The 21,022-nt window shown below is 40.2% G+C and overlaps 1 protein-coding gene across 1 annotated transcript; it reads right to left on the minus strand.

Annotated features, from left to right (window-relative positions):
* Positions 1 to 1,306: 1,306 nt before the first annotated feature.
* Positions 1,307 to 15,693, minus strand: LOC118398594 (adhesion G-protein coupled receptor F3-like). Its single transcript, XM_035794098.2, has 17 exons — positions 15,590 to 15,693; positions 8,110 to 8,170; positions 7,631 to 7,643; positions 7,276 to 7,404; positions 7,010 to 7,162; positions 6,715 to 6,779; positions 6,506 to 6,564; positions 6,242 to 6,363; positions 5,627 to 5,854; positions 5,201 to 5,437; positions 4,854 to 4,994; positions 4,490 to 4,686; positions 4,030 to 4,200; positions 2,625 to 3,947; positions 2,476 to 2,517; positions 2,292 to 2,327; positions 1,307 to 1,383 (listed from the first exon to the last, which is right to left on the minus strand). The coding sequence occupies exons 1-17, from the start codon at positions 15,610 to 15,612 to the stop codon at positions 1,318 to 1,320; spliced, it is 3,066 nt and encodes a 1,021-aa protein (XP_035649991.1). The 5' UTR covers positions 15,613 to 15,693; the 3' UTR covers positions 1,307 to 1,317.
* Positions 15,694 to 21,022: the final 5,329 nt, after the last annotated feature.

Genomic DNA, 21,022 nt, shown 5'->3' on the forward strand with positions numbered 1-21,022 from the left:
TTCTTTATTTGATTGATTATTAGATGATTGCAAGAGCACACACACATACAGATAACAATGTAAAAAATAAACATTAACATAGGGCTAGATTTAATTCAGATTTAATTCAGACTGCGGAAGATCCATGTTACAGCGTAATTGACATTTAAAGGCAATTTCCGATTGGACTGACATTACTGTGACTGCAGTCTCTGAGAAATGTGGGAACATTGCCTTTAAATGTCAATCACACTGGATTGAATCGAGACCATAGACTAATGGAGATACTACCTTTCCCTAATAAAGATAGTTAATCTAGGGGCTCTATTCATTCCGTAGCACTGAAGATCTGAACATTTTTATGTGGATCTTCCACGATACTTTGTCGAAATGGATTGAATCCATCCCTAGGTTTCTCATTCTATTACATAAATGCATTTGCTCTACAGCCACAAATGATACTCCTATATTCCAAACAATGAATTGGTGGCAGCGGGTTTAGATTAAAAAAGACAATTAGGCCGAGATTCAATCAAAGGCACGTTGTCTACAAGTGCACAGCACTTGAAGGGCATTTTCAAGGTAATTTCAGCTTGAGCCAATATCTGCAGTGTTTACCATGAATGCGATCTTTGCAAATGTTGGGGAAATAGCCTTTAAAAGGCACTTTGTCAGTATGCAATGTGTTTGTCTACAACATGCCTGGAATCCTGGCCTTCCTTTATTACAATAACTTTGATTGCCACAGTTCATCTACAGTTATAAATAATGCAAGTACAGGAAAACTCAATCAATTGAATCATTAGTATTATTAACCAAATGCCATTGACCAACACAACAGTAATATTATGACATCATAGTATGCTACTGTACTGTTTGTAGAAAATAAGTGTACAGGAAATCACAAAGATGTGTTTAGCAATTGATTCATGTCTAGGAGTTCAGATATTAATATGAAACTTGATAGGTAATTGACATAATATAATGAAATCACGATAAGACCTGTCTAAACACCACCTAAACCACAGCCATCCCTGTCTTTGAGGAAACAACCAGGTGGATGTTTCTGTCTGGGTGAGAGTAGTGGCAGTCATATGGGTTGGTCCTGATCCAGTATATAGCTTGATCCAGAATATAGCTTGTTTTCTGAGGCAGAAAACATATGATGAGTACGGTGTCTTTCATTCCCCAATCGTGCAGACCCTTAAAGTGTGCAGGCTTTTGTTACAGCCCAATACTAGCATGCCTGATTTAACTAATTAAGGGCTGGAGGAGTTAAGAGTTCGGTGTTTAGCACATGTTTGTCTTGTATCAAGACTGTACAAACCTTGATGTTCATCAATTATTTGAAGTGGACTTTGTCAGGTCTTTTGTACTCTCACTTGTCCCTTTGGTAGTACGTGTCTGGTGAGAGAGGTGGGCAGATTTATATCTGTGCTTTCAGTAACACATGACAGACACTATGTTGCTTTTCTGTGTAGTAACACTGTAATTACACTACATGGTGCTTTATTTTGCTTTGCTTTCTAATTACAAAGGAATAGAACGGGGCGTTTTTTGTTATTTAACAGCCTTTATAAACTGGGTGGTTCGAGCCCTGAATGCTGATTGGCTGACAGCCGTGGTATATCAGACTGTATACCACGGGTATTTTTTACTTTACCTTTATTTAACCAGGCAAGTCAGTTAAGAACAAATTCTTATTTTCAATGACAGCCTAGGAACAGTGGGTTAACTGCCGCCCCGGTATACCAAAACATTTATTTTTACTGCTCTAATTAAATTGGTAAAAAGTTTACTATGTCATTACAAGACAATTACCATAGTACTATGGAAGTACAATGTTGTAACTAGCATAATTATAGCATTCCTACACAGGTATAAGAGCAACTTGAAGAAAGATTTAACCACATTTGACACATTTATCCATTATTTTACCAGGTAAGTTCACTGAGAACACGTTCTCATTTACAGCAACGACCTGGGGAATAGTTACAGGGGAGAGTTACAGGGGATGAATGAGCCAATTGTAAACTGGGGATTATTAGGTGACCGTGATGGTTTGGACACCGGGGTTAACACCCCTACTCTTACGATAAGTGCCATTGGATCTTTAATGACCTCAGAGAGTCAGGACACCCGTTTAACGTTCCATCCGAAAGACGGCACCCTACACAGGGCAGTGTCCCCAATCACTGCCCTGGTGCATTGGGATATTTTTTAGACCAGAGGAAAGAGTGCCTCCTACTGGCCCTCCAACACCACTTGAAAGGAAAGACAACAAAAGCAGGGAAAAAAAGAGCAGAACTCACCCCAGCCAAGAAAAGTTTCAACACCTCATCTTTCACCTGGTATTAACATGACAAAGAAGGAGTAGTAGTAAGGGTACATAATATCTATACAGTTAGTATACATTATTCACTATTGTAACACTATTAAATTATATCTTTCATTTATATTATATCTATATCTATATCTTTAAGGATGGACAAATACCCTTTTCTCTGCAAAACATCCAGTCAGCAAAACGAAGAGGCCCTGAAAAACATCACACAATGAATACAATGGTAAAAACTAATTACAGCTAGTTTCACTCAATAATTTCAGACAGGAATATCTGTAATGGAAAATGGATGACAAAGTACCTGAAAGGAGTTTATGATGGTGAAAGCATAATTCATCAGAACACTCATTGGTGAGTTGATATCACTGAGCAGCACAAAGAATCCCAAAACCCATGTTACTCCAAAGACTGGCGTTAAAAAGACCATCACTTTCATGATGCTTTTGGCTGCCTCTTTCTCATCGGCTTTACTCCCATCAGAGACAGTGGACTTTAGGAGTGTCATGATGACAACACCCATGGAGAAGAGATTCATCAAAATAATCGTCCCGACGGGCAGAAGAAAGGCGTGAATGGACCCTTTCAGAAGTCCCTCGTAAGTGAGCCAGCAGGTTTCCGTGTTGTGGTAGGGTTTCCCTGTGTATTTGTAGTACACATAGGTAGCTGACACTATCACTGTGGGACAGATGTAGCCGAGGATGGTGGACAGGAGCAGATATACCCTCTTCCTCAGCGGGTGGAAGATGAAGATGAGCTGGTGTAGTAGCATGATGCTGAGGCATAGCATCCAGCAGAACATAGCCAGGAAGAAGTACTGCTTGGTCACGGTCAGGACGAGGCACCAGGTAGAGGTTTTGATGCTGGGGAAGCAGGCGGCCAGGAAACTGCAGTCGGCCAGTAACAGGCACAGAGAGATGTTGACCAGGGCCGTGTGGCGGAAGTGCGAGAGGTTGGACTTGACGACGGCCGACCACACCAGCGCCTCGATGATGAGGAAGATGATGAGGGAGCAGATGGACACGCCGAGGCCCACGTAGGTGATCTCATCCAGAAAGAGCAGGGTCACCGGGATCTTTGACATCAGCACTGAAAAAGAGGTCAGGTGGGTGCACTCACAATAGCTTCTATTGTTGACCCCTTTCTTCCACTTGCAGCCTTCTTCAGACCATTCGTTCAATGTGGTGTTCCAGAACACACAGAGGATGTTGGAGTCTTGAGTCATCGACTGGTTGATGGGAAAGTCCAATTTGATGTCTATTTTGGAGTCATTGCTGTTTTGCAGTGTGGCTGACACCACAATGCTAGGGAATTTATAGTCTGAGAATTTAGAATTGTTTAATTTGTCGGCTAGGTTTTTTACTCCCACAGTTTTCACTATTCCCGAGGACAAGGCCAATTTGACCTCTACACCAAACACAATGTCATTGCAAGATGTGCCGTTCTGAACATTGCAGAGTTTGAGTTGTATATTTGGGGTGTCATTTCCCTCACTGGTATTCATTTTGATGTTATTCACTAGACCCTCGATAGACGTGAGGTATTTTGAGGACATGTCGTATTCAAGGGTTTTGTTGACTGCCTTCCAAGTGTTATTCAACATGTTGCTCGCTGCATCAAGAAATGTCTGAAAAATAAACATACATTTATGTTTCTGTATGAGATATATTGTACACGACTGTATAACAGTTATTTGGGGTATGGCTCACATCTAAAATGGAGTTATCCAGGGTGATGGTTTTTGATGCACTCGACATGGTATCCAGCACATTGATGGATGCACTCAGATCAGCAACTGAGTCAGCAACCATGCTATTTTTCAAATCAGAAAAGATTTGAATAGCAACCTGAAGAGTGGCCCCAAGTCCCTCTTTAAAATTCTGTGATGTAAAAACAAACATGGAATAGTAACTTGGTTTCCTATACCAACACATTCTACAGGCCCAGAGTATTTCAACACAAGTCACACAGCATTCCATTGGCTGGATGTGTCGTTGAAGAATGTGATATATCATATGACCAACCCGTGAGTAGTGTTGTCATATTACTAAATGGCAGGAATACACTTTTACAGAAAATGTAGGCATTCACCGAAACATTACCAATGTTCCATATCAACTTCACAGTATAAGAGTTGTATGAGTGCCGAAGGTGAAAGGTCATACTCACTGCTGCTGCATTGACAACTTTGCTGAGCTCCTCATTGACACAGTTATCCAGCACCTCCATCCACTCAGGCCCCTTGCATGTCCGCTCTTTGTACCCAACTCTATTCACCTCACATTTTCGGATGGTGACAGTTACACCTTTTGGGGTTTTTGGCCAAACATTATTGTCTTCAGGACAAGCCTGGTTCTTGTCATGAGCTGAATATAAACAGCAGTAAAGAGTATTAATAGGAATTAAGCTTCATCTTCTTCATCCCTTCTGGGTGTAAGGGGACTTTAACCAATCACATTTGAGGGATAGTAATTAACTGGTATGGCTTTTCCTTTTTTCCCTTTTTTTATGGACTCATACAATCTGAACATACCATATATCACTGGGATAGTTATGCTTGCTTTCTTGATCTCATCCATCTGGTTTGTAAAGCTGACGATGACAACATGGGGTGAGCTTGGTGGACTGCAATTTATAGATATCACTGTGGTGTATGCTATCCCCGCTGGTGGTACTAGAATAGAATGTGGTCACACTTTATTTGGATAGTGAAGGTTTTCCATCTGTAGATGCTCTACAGATGGTCATACTATCAACAAACTATCTGTTGATAAGCAACTGCTTATTTATTATCAAGTTACTGCAACTTTAATCATTTTGAGCACAAAAATAAACAAGGTGATACATAGTTCAAGACACAAGACTAAGAGTTCCTGGTACCTGGTTGAGTTTGGAGATTTGGAGTTTGGAGATTATTTTGGTATGACCAAGTGACCGTGTATTGCTCTGTGCTGTTATCGATGGTTGCGGTGACTGTCACAGGAGGCACTGCATCTGGGCATTCTACAGTTAGTGGGTCAATCGTCATGGTGATCTTATCTGGTAGCAGGGCTATCTTCAACTCTGCAGTGGCTGTGTGCACAATGGACCCTTTGGAAAATCCACACTTATAAATCCCTTCAGAAACATTAAGAGAGGGATAAAATAGTCAATCATCACTCAAAAAGCAATAAACATTACCAACAGTTGGCCTATTTCAGCATCGAACAAAATGAGATGCTATATTTACAATTGCTTCATAAACATGAAATAGAATCTTACACCCTCAACTTATATTGGCAAGCATCATAGGTCTCTCAGACTCACCTGCCCAGTTCCCTGACAACTTTATAATTTGGACTGTGGTACAATTGTGTGGCGTTTCATTGGGTAATGAGACTGTTATGCTGCTTCCAGTGTTCAGATCAAATGTCTTATTTCCTTTTAACAGGTTCCAGTTCCAAGAGCCGTTTGTTTTCTCTTCAAATCTGCAGTTTAGCGTCGGTGTTGAGGAGAATTTCACTGTGCCCAATGGATACTGAATGCTCACGAGTCCTGTGGAAAAGCAAAAACATACAGTATCAATGCAATAAATAATACAATACATCCTTACACGCTTCACGTAATAATTTCCAACATAACAATCTATTTCATACCATAATCCTTGCCACATTTCTCAGTATGAAACTGTCTCTGCACTTGTTTGTATGGTCCGGCGAAAGGTCATCATGGTATTGAAAGCTTAGCAAGTTAAACTCTGAAACTACAACTGATTAGAGTGTGCAGAGACTCCGTTTAAAAAAATATATATATACTGTATATAATATTTTCTCGTGTGATTTATCTGAGCCTAATGCCCCGGTGTTTTTGGCAGATCTACTCATGGTCTTAATATCACCACGTGAAATGGCAGTACTGTATTGGAAGGGGCAGGGCATTTACCTGATGTTTCAACAGCTATTTTGCCAACAGTAGGTTCCAGGTCAGCTATTATTTTTGCAAGTGTATCAGTCAGAAATATGACACTGAGATCCACTTTGAAATCAACAATTTGTCCACCATCCCTTATGTGTCCGTATTGAGTTGCCAATGGGTGAAAGGGAGACAAAATCAGAAATTGATGTTGCACCTTTGGGGAGAAAAACAAGCACTCTGCCAAATATTAAGCAATGAGAAAATACATCCAATACATTTAGATTTCATTACCTCGGTCCAGACACATTGAGGCACTCAAACCCATGTAATTGTTTAAAACCATCTGTAAGCTGAGATGAAAAGGACATTTTATCATCAATATTACATATAGTGTGTTCAGGTGTCACTTTAACTCACTATACATGTTAAATCATTTTTATCACAACCAAAACTACTATTTCAGCTAATTTGAATTCCCTAAAATAAAAATACAAATGTACCTGTTTTTTGATAGTATCAGTTTGATTAATTGTTATTCTCACTTGGACTGTTCCATTAAAGCGAACTACGTCAACAAAAACAAACAATTACAATAGTGTAAAATATACAGTAACACTGCAACAATAACAATAACTACATTAATAATAGCAGTGGATGACAATTAGTAGAAACAACAGCAACAATGACACAATGAAGAAGGAATCACAACAATACTTGTTTAATAGTATCAACTAGGGCTAGGCTATTGATCATATAGAAGAATGATAGCACAAATAACAGTATCACCAATAGTACCTTTCACTTTGGGTATGCAGAGGGCTGGGTAGTCAGAAATATTTGTGTTACAATATGAGTAATTGCAACACTGGAAATTGCCACACACGTCGTTACTCCAGATGTACGCTGATGAACAGTTACACGTAGAAGCATTCCCGACAATTTTACATTCTACAAAGAAACACACATTATCAATCGGGCTATGGACGAAACACTGATAGAGAATCATTTTAAACACATTTTTCTCTATGAAACCATATTTGGTGGAAATAGTGATACTGTACCTGTTGTTAGTTCAAGCAGTTCAATAGTCATTGTTGTATTAGGTGTTGCTACTTGCTTGATTGCTGATAGAGCACCAGAGACGTACAACGTAGCATTGCTTTCTATCATGAACTCAGCCATGTAGGTATCTAAAACAATCAGTGACATAAAGGAAACATTTTGGCAAATAGGCATGAGAGCCTGTTCGACTTCTGATTTAAATGATAAGAGGAGAGGGTCTCCAAGTGTGCATCTGCTTGTGTGAGTTACTTAGTAATTTCACCTTTCCTCATGTATTCCCTTTATGGTTATTTTCATAGAGAGTAAGCTGCTTGGTTTGTTATGTATTCAGACATAAATGCATAAATAACTCACCCACTGCTAAGGCCTGTGTCAATGAAGAGAGAGACACATTATATTTCATCACTAAAGGGACATTATAAACTGGCTGATTTGAGCCCTGAATGCTGATTGGCTGCCAGCCATAGTATATCAGACTGTATACCACGGGTATGACGAAACATTTATTTTTACTACTCTAATTACATTGGTAACCAGTTTATAATAGCAATATATGGCCAATATACCACGGCTAAGGGCTGTATCCAGGCACTCTGCATTGCGTTGTGCATAAGAACAGCCCTTAACCGTGGTATATTGGCCATATACCACACCCTCTCTGACCACTAGAATTCATCTGTGAGATAATATGCATTAATTAGGTTACTTCCATTTCTCTATAACATGTTTTGTTTTTATCTGTGCTATACTTGATTTACTTGGCTAACATCCATGGCTCCTGTGTAAATTGTCTTACCGGCTCATTTCAAATACCATTACAATGTACTGCTTACCTGCTGGTAATGGAATAACACACCAATGAAAAGTATTACAGCTCTGGCCCACATCGTTTGTCTGATGGAAGTAAAGAAGATGGACACTGCTTCAATCATTTGGACACATTACTTAATTACAATGTTTGGCTCGTCGAGTGAAACAAAAAGTGAAGACATAACATCACTTTTCTGATAGTCCATTCCCATTGTTGTTATATTTGTCTCATTTGAGTCTGTGTCTATTTGTTGCTTTTATTCTTATATTCAGACGTTATTATCCATCTCTGGGAATGTATTTTATTTAATTTTTTAATATTTCCCTGTGACATAGCTACTTAAATAACGAATACACTTCAGAACCATTACTAACCTCTTATCTCATGTGCTCCTTTCCCTGAAGTACACAAAGTCCTAATTTAACTAGACAAACATTCCTTTGCATTACTTTGCATTTTCCCCGTAACACAAACACAGCAGGCAGTGAGCTTGTCCTGCTGAACTGCTGATGGTGCACTGAATCTCTCTGATCAATAAACAAAACCCAGAACAATGCACGTACTATGTACACTTTTCTGTATGTCCTCTCAATCATTTACATGTTGGAAGAGTCCCTTCAGAAAGTATTCAAACCCCTTAACGTTTTCCACATTTTGATGTGTTACAGTCTGAATTCAAAATGGAATAAATATTTGTTTCTCACCCATCTACACACAATACCCCATAATGACAAAGTGAAACATGTTTTTAGAAAATTTTGCAAATGTGTAGAAAATGAAATACAGAAATATCAAATTTACATAAGTATTCACACCTCTGAGTCAATACATGTCTTTCGGGATAAGTCTCTAAGAGTTTTGCACACCTGGATCATACATTATTATAAAAAAATAGCTTTGACAGACATTTTGAAGTCTTGCCATAGATTTTCAAGCCGATTTCAGTCGAAACTCTAACTAGGCCACTCAGGAACATTCAATGTTGTCTTGGTTAGCAACTCAAGTGTACATTTGGCCTTGTCTTTTAGGTTATTGTCCTGCGGAAAGGTGAATTTGTCTCCCAATGTCTGTTGGAAAGCAGATTGAATCAGGTTTTCGCTCGGATTTTGCATGTGATTATCTTTATTCCGTTTATTTTTATCCCTAAAAAACTCCCTAGTCCTTGACGATCACAAGCATACACATAACATAATGCAGCCACCACATTGCTTGACAATATGAAGAGTGGTACTCAGTGAAGTGTTGTGTTGGATTTGCCCCGTGTTATACTTTGTATTCAGGACATGAAGTTAATTCCTTTGCCACATTCTTTGCCGTTTTACTTGAATGCCTTATTGCAAACAGGACGCATGTTTTGAAATGGTTTTATTCTGTACAGGCTTCCTTCTTTTCACTCTATAATTTAGGTTAGTATTGTGGAAACTACAATGTTGTTGATCCATCCTCAGTTTTCTCCCTTCACAGCCATTAAACTCTGCAACGGTTTTAAAGTCACCCGTTGGCCTCATGGTGAAATCCCTGAACGGTTTCCTTTGTCTCCGGCAACTGAGTTAGGAAGGACGTCTGCATCTTTGTAGTGATCGGGTGTATTGATACACCATCCAAAGTGTAATAACTTAATAACTTCACGATGCTCAAAGAGATATTCAATGTCTGCTTCCCCCCCCCCCTTTTTTTTTACACATCTACCAATAGGTTCCCTTATTTGCGAGGCATTGGAAAACCTCCCTGGTGTTTGTGGTTGATTTTGTGTTTGGAATACAATGCTCAACTGAGGGACCTTGTAGATAAGTTTGTAAGTGAACGTTGGGAGCCGGCTCGCATATCAGAAGAGCCAAATCTATTTATAAAAATATAATAAAATTAAGATATGAATAATCAAAAGATTTGAAGGAATAGAATTAACTAATTCAAAGAACGAAAAAATAAATAAAATAATATAGGCCTAAATTCTCAAGCGCAGACATTCGTTCTGACTGTCTGCTCAGACTAACAGCCTCACCTGTTGTTCCTGTCAATCAGACACGCAGTGTCAACCAATGAACCAAAGATGTGTGAGGGAGGGCCGAGCCAACTCACTCACAGTCACACACTTAGCAGCCGATGAGAGAGAGGAAGGACAGCTGTGAAAACAACAGCTGGAAAATGAGTCGGAAGCATTTCTTTTTGATACTGTCGCAAAGCTAACTAAATAGCAGCATTCCCCAAGTGAGGATGGCTTTCACTTCAGCAGTAATAAATTCATGAACTTCTTTGAGGAAAAGATCATGATTATTAGAAAGCAAATTACGGACTCCTCTTTAAACCTGGGTATTCCTCCAAAGCTCAGTTGTCCTGAGTCTGCACAACTCTGCCAGGACCTAGGATCAAGAGAGACGCTCAAATGTTTTAGTACTATATCTCTTGACACAATGATGAAAATAATCATGGCTTCTAAACCTTCAAGCTGCATACTGGACCCTATTCCAACTAAACTACTGAAAGAGATGCTTCCTGTGCTTGGCCCTCCTATGTTGAACATAATAAACGGCTCTCTATCCACCAGATGTGTACCAAACTCACTAAAAGTGGCAGTAATAAAGCCTCTCTTGAAAAAGCCAAACCTTGACCCGGAAAAAGCTGTTGCGCAGAAACTCACTGCCTTCCAGAAGACAAAAAATGTATACGAAATGCTTCAGTCTGGTTTTAGACCACATCATAGCACTGAGACTGCACTTGTGAAGGTGGTAAATGACCTTTAATGGCGTCAGACAGAGGCTCTGCATCTGTCCTCGTGCTCCTAGACCGTAGTGCTGCTTTTGATACCATCGATCACCACATTATTTTGGGGAGATTGGAAACCCAAATTGGTCTACACAGACAAGTTCTGGCCTGGTTCAGATCTTATCTGTCGGAAAGATATCAGTTTGTCTCTGTGAATGGTTTGTCCTCTGACAAATCAACTGTAAATTTCGGTGTTCCTCAAGGTATATATTTTTACCTCTTGGGGATGTCATTCGATAACATAATGTTAACTTTCACTGCTATGCGGAAGACACACAGCTGTACATTTCAATGAAACATGGTGAAACCCCAAAATTGCACTCGCTAGAAGCCTGTGTTTCAGACATAAGGAAGTGGATGGCTGCAAACATTCTACTTTTAAACTCGGACAAAACAGAGATGCTTGTTCTAGGTCCCAAGAAACAAAGCGATCTTCTGTTGAATCTGACAATTAATCTTAATGGTTGTACAGTCGTCTAAAATAAAACTGTGAAGGACCTCGGCGTTACTCTGGACCCTGATCTCTCTTTTGACGAACATATCAAGACTGTTTCAAGGAAAGCTTTTTTCCATCTACGTAACATTGCAAAAATCAGAAACTTTCTGTCCAAAAATGATGCAGAAAAATGTATCCATGCTTCAGTTAATTCTAGGTTAGACTACTGCAATGCTCTACCTTCCGGGCTACCCGGATAAAGCACTAAATAAACTTCAGTTAGTGCTAAATATGGCTGCTAAAATCCTGACTAGAACCAAAATATTTGATCATATTACTCCAGTATTAGCCTCGCTACACTGGCTTCCTGTTAAGGCAAGGGCTGATTTCAAGGTCTTACTGCTAACCTACAAAGCATTACATGGGCTTGCTCCTACCTATCTCTCTGATTTGGTCCTGCCGTACATACCTACACGTACGCTACGGTCACAAGACGCAGGCCTCCTAATTGTCCCTAGAATTTCTAAGCAAACAGTTGGAGGCAGGGCTTTATCCTATAGAGCTCAATTTTTATGGAATTGTCTGCCTACCCATGTGAGAGATGCAGACTCGGTCTCAACCTTTACTGAAGACTCATCTCTTTAGTGGATCATATGATTGAGTGTTGTCTGGCCCAGGAGTATGAAGGTGAACGGAAAGACTCTGGAGCAACGAACCGCCCTTGCTGTCTCGGCCTGACCGGTTCCCCTCTCTCCACTGGGATTCTCTGCCTCTAACCCTATTACAGGGGCTGTAATGGTAGAGATACTCTTAATGATCGGCTATGAAAAGCCAACTGACATTTACTCCTGAGGTGCTGACTTGCTGCACCCTCTACAACTACTGTGATTATTATTATTTGACCATGCTGGTCATTTATGAACATTTGAACATCTTGGCCATGTTCTGTTATAATCTCCACCCGGCACAGCCAGAAGAGCACTGGCCACCCCTCATAGCCTGGTTCCTCTCTAGGTTTCTTCCTAGGTTTTGGCCTTTCTATGGAGTTTTTCCTAGCCACCGTGCTTCTACACCTGCATTGCTTGCACTTTGGGGTTTTAGGCTGGGTTTCTGTACAGCAGTTTGAGATATCAGCTGATGTATGAAGGGCTATATAAATACATTTGATGTGATTTGATTTGAAGCACAGTGTTAGAGCACAGTGTACAGAGCACAGTGTAGAATTTGCCAAAACAAAATCTCATATAAAGCCAGTTCTATGCACAATCTACAGCGGCATATGCGAACTGTGCACCCAACTGTGAAGCTAGCTAGCTAGTGATAGTGGTGGAGCCAGCACCTCCACACATGGAGATGTATCCACTCAGTCAAGTAGGCCTACTCCGCGACCCACAGCAACACAGTCTTCTATGGACCAGTTTATGCCAAAGTCTATGTCTGTAGCAAAACAAGGCCAAATTTATATTGCATTGGCTAAAATGACTGCCAACGATTTCCAGACATTTTCGATCATGGAGGACAGAGGTTTTAGAAATTATAGCAATAGTCGAAATCCAATGTACACAATTCCAGGCAGGAAAATCCTTTCTAAATCACTTATTCCACAGCTGTACGAGAGCACACAGGCTTCAGTGCGGAAAGAGTCCAAAAAGCTACGACAGTTTGCCTTACCACTGACTGCTGGACATCAAGAGTAACCACTTCTTAAATGTCGGTTGCATGTCACTTCATTGAATATTTGTCGATGTCTAGCTGTCTTCTGGACTGCTTTGAGTTCAGCGACAGACACACCTCAGGAAACTTGACAGAGGAACTGATGAGAGTGCCCAGAGAATGGCAAGTAGATGGAAAAGTGGTCTGTTGTGTTAGCAACAATACAGCTAACATAACCAAAGCCATGAAAATGTTTAAATGGACCCATCACCCATGTCTTGCCCAGACAATCAACCTGATTATAAGAGATGTTCTGAAGGTGATGAAGCCCACTGTGGACAAAGTGAAAGCAGCTGTGTAATATTTCCACAGAAGAACAGTAGGTGCTGAAAAACTGAAGTCTACACAACGCCAGATGGGGATGCCTGAGCTGAGGCCTAAACAAGACTGCACTACAAGGTGGAATTCAACATGTTTTATGTTGAAGCGGTTTCTTGAGTCAAAGGATGCCATCATCTCTACCCTGGCCATTGTCAATGCACCTGTTGATGCTCTCACCCAAGAGGAATGGGAGGTGGTGTGCAGAGTCCTGGAGCCCTTTGAGCAGGTCACGGTGGAGATCAGTGGAGAGAGGTACAGTAAGCAGTTATTACTACATCATTATTTAATCTAGTATTTATATATGTATATGAGCAGTAGATGAGAATGTAGTATCAGTAGACAAAACATGAACCTGAACTAATAAGTTACTGTTCTCTCTTTCCAGCTATGTGACAGCCTCAAAAATTATACTTCTGTGTAAGGGTCTGCAGCGAATCCCAGCCAGTCGCCAGAGAGAAGCAAATGTAACCACAGGACATGTGACATAGTTGATTGACACCCTATGTTCATCAATGGACAGAAAGTTCCACAGAATGGAATATAATCACGCACTATCAGAAACCGCTGCACTTGACCCCAGGTTTAATAGGTTAGCCTTCAGTGATGCCAGAGTGATTGATGAGGCTCTTCAAAGAATAACCTCAGCAGCAGGGAGGGACAGCCCCAGCAGTCAGCTGGCTCAAGCACCAGGGCAACAGGAAGAAGAGGGATCAGATGGAGCAGAAGCACCAGCAGTAGTGCCACAAATGTCTGCTGTTTGGATGTTGTTTGACGAGACAGCAACTGGGGAAGCAGCACGAAGGAATCCCTCAGCAGATGCCATAATGGAGGTCCGATCCTATTTGGAGGAGCCCCTTCAAATAGTGGCCACATCCCTTCCCTCTGAGCCGAATGAGCCGGCTCACTGAAAAGAGCCGTAATGCCTATCACTATGGTTAAGCACATTTCTACTCATGAACTTATTTAGGCTTGCCATAACAAGCGTTTGACATTATGGAGTATTGTGTGTAGGCCAGTGACATAAAATCTCAATTTAATCCTCAACCAAATGTGGAAAAAGTCAAGGGGTTTGAATACTTTCTGAAGGCAATGTCAATATTGCTAAAAACGATTCTAAAAATGTAACTGCAATAGAGCATGCTGGGAAATATAGGGATGGGTGTAGTTTTGGTTAAACTCTGGTTATTGACACCTACACTGGGGGTTATTGTACTTCTTTACAGTGTTAATTTAACTGATATGAAAGGAACACATTTGTAGGCTTCCATATATTTCAAGAAACTTTTAGAATTCTGAAGAACCGTAGATGCCATGTCAAGTACCTCACACTTAACTCAAAGGTTCTTTATCGCATAAGAGTTCTCCAAGGAACCTTAAGAGCTGAGGATGAACCATTAAAGAATTTTCATTTTTTCCAGTGTAGACCGCCATGGCACACATACAGTGGGGCAAAAAAGTATTTAGTCAGCCACCAATTGTGCAAGTTCTCCCCCTTAAAAAGATGAGAGAGGCCTGTAATCATCATAGGTACACTTCAACTATGACAGACAAAATGAGAAAAATAAATCCAGAAAATCACATTGTAGGATTTTTTATGAATTTATTTTCAAATTATGGTGGAAAATAAGCATTTGGTCAATTTGACCCCACGGGGTGGAAATCTCCCCTAAAAGTAAACTATTTTTTCAACATCAATACAATACAGCCATTCTGCTAGCCTAACTAATTATTGGTAACTAAATTTTAAAAAATGTCACAATATTTAAAATGTTTCACTCACACAATAAAATGTTCTGTTTAAAGTTATTTTCAAACTACATATTTGTCACGGGTTACTAGCTGTGGAAGGTAGGAGTCAGGCGCAGAGAGCAGAGGCTTCAATAGGCACAAAAACGGTCACGCCAAACACAGGGCGCAGAAACACTGACCCGCCCAAGCACACAGGGCAAAACGATCCAGAGAGAAAATACATCCAACACCGACAGTGAACACAAAATATTCCCGCACAAACCCCAACGGGCCAAACAGGCTTACATACACCAGAAATCAAGAAACACAATCGGTGGCGGCTAGTAGGCCGGTGACGACGACCGCCGCCCGGACAGGGAGGGGAGCCACCTTCGGCGGGAGTCGTGACAATATTGGCATGCGTTTGAATAAGAATATACAGGGCAACCACCAAGTCTTAAGCAGTATAAACCATTTGTAAATGCAGTCCTTCATTGAAATTATGAAAGATAATATATTTTCAGGAAGAGGAGATACTGACCTTGATTTAAGAAATCTGCTCATAAACCTGGATTTTACTTGTGAAACCAGTGATCAACAGGTGGGATGCAGTTTGTAATCCATGATCACCAGGAGGCCTTCAGGGTAGACTGAACACTCATAGTGAAAAAAGCTTGAAAGCAGCACAAGAGATGCGTCAGATGACGATAAGAAGTGAAAAAGTGTTCCCTGTCATTTGCATGGCTGGTATCTCCTAATGCCATCTGGACTGGTCAACACAGGCCTTCAGGCCTTCAACTTTCCATCCACATTTGGCTACCAAATCCAGCTTTTCCTTTCAGGAGGTTACAAACTATATGCATAGGACATTTTGCCTGGACATTACATGTAATTCCTATACATTTAAATATTATACACTCAATTGAGGAAAGACAGGTGGAACAGTGAGAGGCCCAATGTGGTTAGTTCTTTTATTGCAAATATTTACCAGCTAGACATTACAGAACACAGTACTTGATGAGGCCTGACTGTATTGAGCCACAGTTACCTCGTAGCTACTTCAACACTGGTTAATTAAGAGTCTTTTGACGCACCCATGTGTCAGTCTTAGCAACGTAATACAAAAATACCCACCACATCTGCCTGTCAGACTTCCGCATCTGCGGTGGAAGGTGGTCAAGCTACACCGGTGTTTGTCAGACCATGAAACATCCAGAAAATCGAATGAAAACGTCTGTAATGTCTGAACGTGACTCATCTGAAGTAGGTAAAGCTGATGTGCCAACTTCTGTCTGTAGCGTCTGAACGTGACTCATCTGAAGTAGGTAAAGCTGATGTGCCGACTTCTGTCTGTAGCGTCTGAACCGTTTGGGCTAAAAACACTGTCATGACACAAAACCCACAAAACCCACAAAATCTACCACACAAGGCAAAACATCCCATTACACCAAAGCCTACTTGCCAACAGTATGTTAATGTTATATATAATTTTCTGAAATTGACCATATAAAAGTAGCTTTATAATTGGTCACACATTGATGTCAGACATGCACCTACCCCAATGCTCTGTTTCTGATGACTGGGATGAATGCAGGAGCATTCCTGCACCCAGAGGGGAGTATTTCAAAGGCCGGGTAGATTAAGTAAGATTTTACAGTTGTGCCAACTAAAACCTGTCAAATCTTCCCTAACAATAAGCCTTCGGTATCAAAAAATATTAAATGACAACTTAAATAGGAAGAAGGCAGTTTATGCTGAGGGTGATAGACAGGCTGTAAGAGATGTACAACATGAGATCAAAAGACAGATGACTGTAAAGAATGCATTGCAACAACAACAACAAAGGACTTAAGACACAAACTTTCAAATGAAAGGAAACTTTGTGGCAGGGAAAAAACACATATTATGGAGGTGTCATAACCAGCCATAAAATAATACAATATATTGTACGTCCCAACAGGTGTAAATATATGGGACAGTGTTATGACCATATAATGACAGGTTATGACATGTTACGTCAGCTGTTATGACATATTATGACGTGATTATGACCGTGTTAAGGTGTTATGACTCTGGTTGTCAAGTAAAGGCTTACCTATTTTACTACTACATTTATATTGATTACTGCATTTTTGGGTTTAGAGTTTGCAAGAAAGGTATTTCACTGTACTTTTGTATGTGACAGTAAAACTTGAAACTGAAATAAGTTGACTTTCATACCTCCACAATCTTCAACTGATGAAAAGGCAGGTTGAACATGAAAATCTATCATGCTAGACTAATTTACTGATCTCACTCATGACACGACTTGTAGTCTTATTTTAGCATTAACTTTAGCTTTGTATTCAGTTACCACTTTACTGTAATGTCAACCATAAATGTGGTTATACTGTCTATGGGTAGGCCTATGTGTTTTCCTGACCTCACAAATTTGCATAACTACAGTGCATTTGGAGAGTATTCAGAGCCCTTCTCTTTATCTACATTTTGTTACGTCACAGCCTTAATCTAAAATAGATGAAAATGTTTTCCCCCCTCATCAATACCCCATAAAGACAAAACAAAATATATATTTTTTTGCAAATGTATAAAAAAATCAAAATAAATGAAATATCAGATTTACAGTGGGGCTAAAAAGTATTTAGTCAGCCACCAATTGTGCAAGTTCTCCCACTTAAAGATGAGAGAGGCCTGTAATTTTCATCATAGGTACACTTCAACTATGACAGACAAAATGAGAAGAAAAAAAATCCAGAAAATCACATTGTAGGATTTTAATGAATTTATTTGCAAATTATGGTGGAAAATAAGTATTTGGTCAATAACAAAAGTTTATCTCAATACTTTGTTATATACCCTTTGTTGGCAATGACAGAGGTCAAACGTTTTCTGTAAGTCTTCACAAGGTTTTCACACACTGTTGCTGGTATTTTGGCCCATTCCTCCATGCAGATCTCCTCTAGAGCAGTGATGTTTTGGGGCTGTTGCTGGGCAACACGGACTTTCAACTCCCTCCAAAGATTTTCTATGGGGTTCAGATCTGGAGACTGGCTAGGCCACTCCAGGACCTTGAAATGCTTCTTACGAAGCCACTCCTTCGTGGCCCGGGCGGTGTGTTTGGGATCATTGACATGCTGAAAGACCCAGCCACGTTTCATCTTCAATGCCCTTGCTGATGGAAGGAGGTTTTCACTCAAAATCTCACGATACATGGCCCCATTCATTCTTTCCTTTACACGGATCAGTCGTCCTGGTCCCTTTGCAGAAAAACAGCCCCAAAGCATGTTGTTTCGACTCCCATGCTTCACAGTAGGTATGGTGTTCTTTGGATGCAATTCAGCATTCTTTGTCCTCCAAACACGGCGAGTTGAGTTTTTACCAAAAGGTTCTATTTTGGTTTCATCTGACCATATAACATTCTCCCAATTTTCTTCTGGATCATCTAGCAAACAAAGCTCTCTAGCAAACTTCAGACGGGCCTGGACATGTAGTGACTTAAGCAGGGGGACACGTCTGGCACTGCAGGATTTGAGTCCCTGGCGGTGTAGTGTGTTACTGATGGTAGGCTTTGTTACTATTGTCCCAGCTCTCTGCAGGTCATTCACTAGGTCCCCCCGTGTGGTTCTGGGATTTTTGCTCACCGTTCTTGTGATCAATTTGACCCCACGGGGTGAGATCTTGCGTGGAGCCCCAAATCGAGGGAGATTATCAGTGGTCTTGTATGTCTTCCATTTCCTAATAATTGCTCCCACAGTTGATTTCTTCAAACCAAGCTGCTAACCTATTGCAGATTCAGTCTTCCCAGCTTGGTGCAGGTTTACAATTTACCAACCCTCAGCTTCCCTCAGCCCATCCCATCTATCTCTGCTGGCCACCCACTTCGTGTTTCTACGCAACACATATGTGATGTTCAATGTCCAATTTCAATCTATCTAATCAAAAAGAATCTACAGATTGCGTGTTGAAGATAAATGCTTCTACTAAGAGTATTAGATTATTAGTAATTGACTGACCCGGTCTCTCCAGATCTTCTAACAGTACTATTTCTAGGGTCAATTTTAGATCAATGCTATGCATTTTCAGCCATTCCTGAACCTGAGACCAGAAACAGGCTACCTGAGGGCAATACCAAAATAAATGGTCTATTGATTCTATATCCTCACAACAAAATCTGCAGAGTTTCGGTGATTTTATTCCCCAAATATTAAAATTTTTGTTGGTGGCAAGAATTCGATATAATAATTTTAGCTGAAAAGTCTTGAATCTTGCGTTGTTTCATATATCAACTCATACACCCTGTACCATGGAATCAGTACATCAAAAATCTCTTCCCAAATATTTTGCCAGCTGTATGGCACAGTTGTCAACATCCTGGTCCTCAAATGAAACTGCTATACTTTCTTATTTATGCTGTTTTTATTCCTCCGGCAGTTTTGATCCTTGATATTGGGCAGACAGACCAGTTCCCTACCTCCTCCCGCTGCCACCCGCCTCCTCCATTTTTGATCCTTGATATTGGGCAGACAGACCAGTTCCCTACCTCCTCCGGCTGCCACCCGCCTCCTCCATTTTTGGGACAATGCTGTAATCAATTGGTTGTATTCTTGGATTGAGCAGACCTTCCCGTACAATTCTGATAACTCCATGAAGGACATAACGCTACCATTACAATTTACAATATAATTTAAGAACAAAATACCCTTTTCAAACATCTTTCCCATAAATACAGTTATTTTATCAACCAGCACATTTAAGTTCAGCCATAATATTTGTTGTAATATTTGTTCTATCTTTTCAGGGGGATGAAATGTAAATTGTCACCAGCTCTGCAATGCTTGTTTGAAAAAGAGAGATACTTTGAAAAAAGTAATATATAAAAGTAATATAATTTTCAATTAATCGAAAATGAGACATGGCAATCTGCACAAAGGCAAAAATGCCATTTTTAAACAATGTATGAGCTTTTCTTATTAATCTACTTGAGAACCATGTAGGGTTCAAATAATACTTTTGAATGAGTGAAGCTGTTAATTTTAGAGAGAGGTTTAGTGCTTTTATATGTAATCATCTCAACCCACCCAATTCATATTCATTATATAGATAGGCTTGTTTTATTTTGTCCGGTTTCGCGTCCCAGATAAAGCAAAATATTTTTTGCTCATATGATTTAAAAACGAATCATCAGGAGTAGGCAGCGCCATAACCTTTTGTGACTACGGGGCAGTATTTTCATTTTTGGAAAAAAAACATTCCCGTAGTAAACGGAATATTTTGTCAGGACAAGATGCTAGAATATGCATAGAATTGTCAGCTTAGGATAGAAAACACTCTAAAGTTTCCAAAACTGTAAGAATATTGTCTGTGAGTATAACAGCACTGATGTTGCAGGCGAAAGCCTGAGAAAAATCCAATCCGGAAGTGCCTCATGTTTTGAAAACGCTGCATTCCAATGGGTCCCTATTGAGCAGTGAATGGGCTATCAACCAGATTACTCTTTCTCCGTATTCCCGAAGGTGTCTACAGCATTGTGACATAGTTTTACTGAAGAATACCCGTTGCGCAAGTGGTCACCTGATGCTCCCAGAGAGATTCTCACGTAAAATACAGAGGTAGCCATTACTCCAATCGGTCCTACTGAAAAACTAATTGTCCCGGTGGATATATTATCGAATAGATATTTGAAGCCATAAGTAAGTGAGTAAACTGAGATATGACTAAGGAGTTAATCAGGGAAATAGTTCCATAGATAGTGTCACTCCCTGACCTTAGAGAGCCTTTTATTCTTTAATTTGGTTAGGTCCGGGTGTGACTAGGGAGGGTACACTAGATTTCTATTTCTATGTTGGCCTGGTATGGTTCCCAATCAGAGGCAGCTGTCTATTGTTGTCTCTGTTTGGGGATCATACACTACTAAAAAAAATAAGGCAACACTTAAACAACTCAATGTAACTCCAAGTCAATCACACTTCTGTGA

Source organism: Oncorhynchus keta, chromosome 19 (assembly GCF_023373465.1).
Source record: "Oncorhynchus keta strain PuntledgeMale-10-30-2019 chromosome 19, Oket_V2, whole genome shotgun sequence".
Classification (NCBI taxonomy): Eukaryota; Metazoa; Chordata; class Actinopteri; order Salmoniformes; family Salmonidae; genus Oncorhynchus; species Oncorhynchus keta.

Coding starts and splice junctions, on each gene's coding strand:
- LOC118398594 (XM_035794098.2), bottom strand. CDS start 15,612: ATGAGCAGATTTCTTAAATCAAG. Junction 8,171..15,589: donor AGCAGATTTCTTAAATCAAG/GTCAGTATCTCC, acceptor TACTTCCATCAG/ACAAACGATGTGGGCCAGAG. Junction 5,438..5,626: donor GTTGTCAGGGAACTGGGCAG/GTGAGTCTGAGA, acceptor ATGTTTCTGAAG/GGATTTATAAGTGTGGATTT.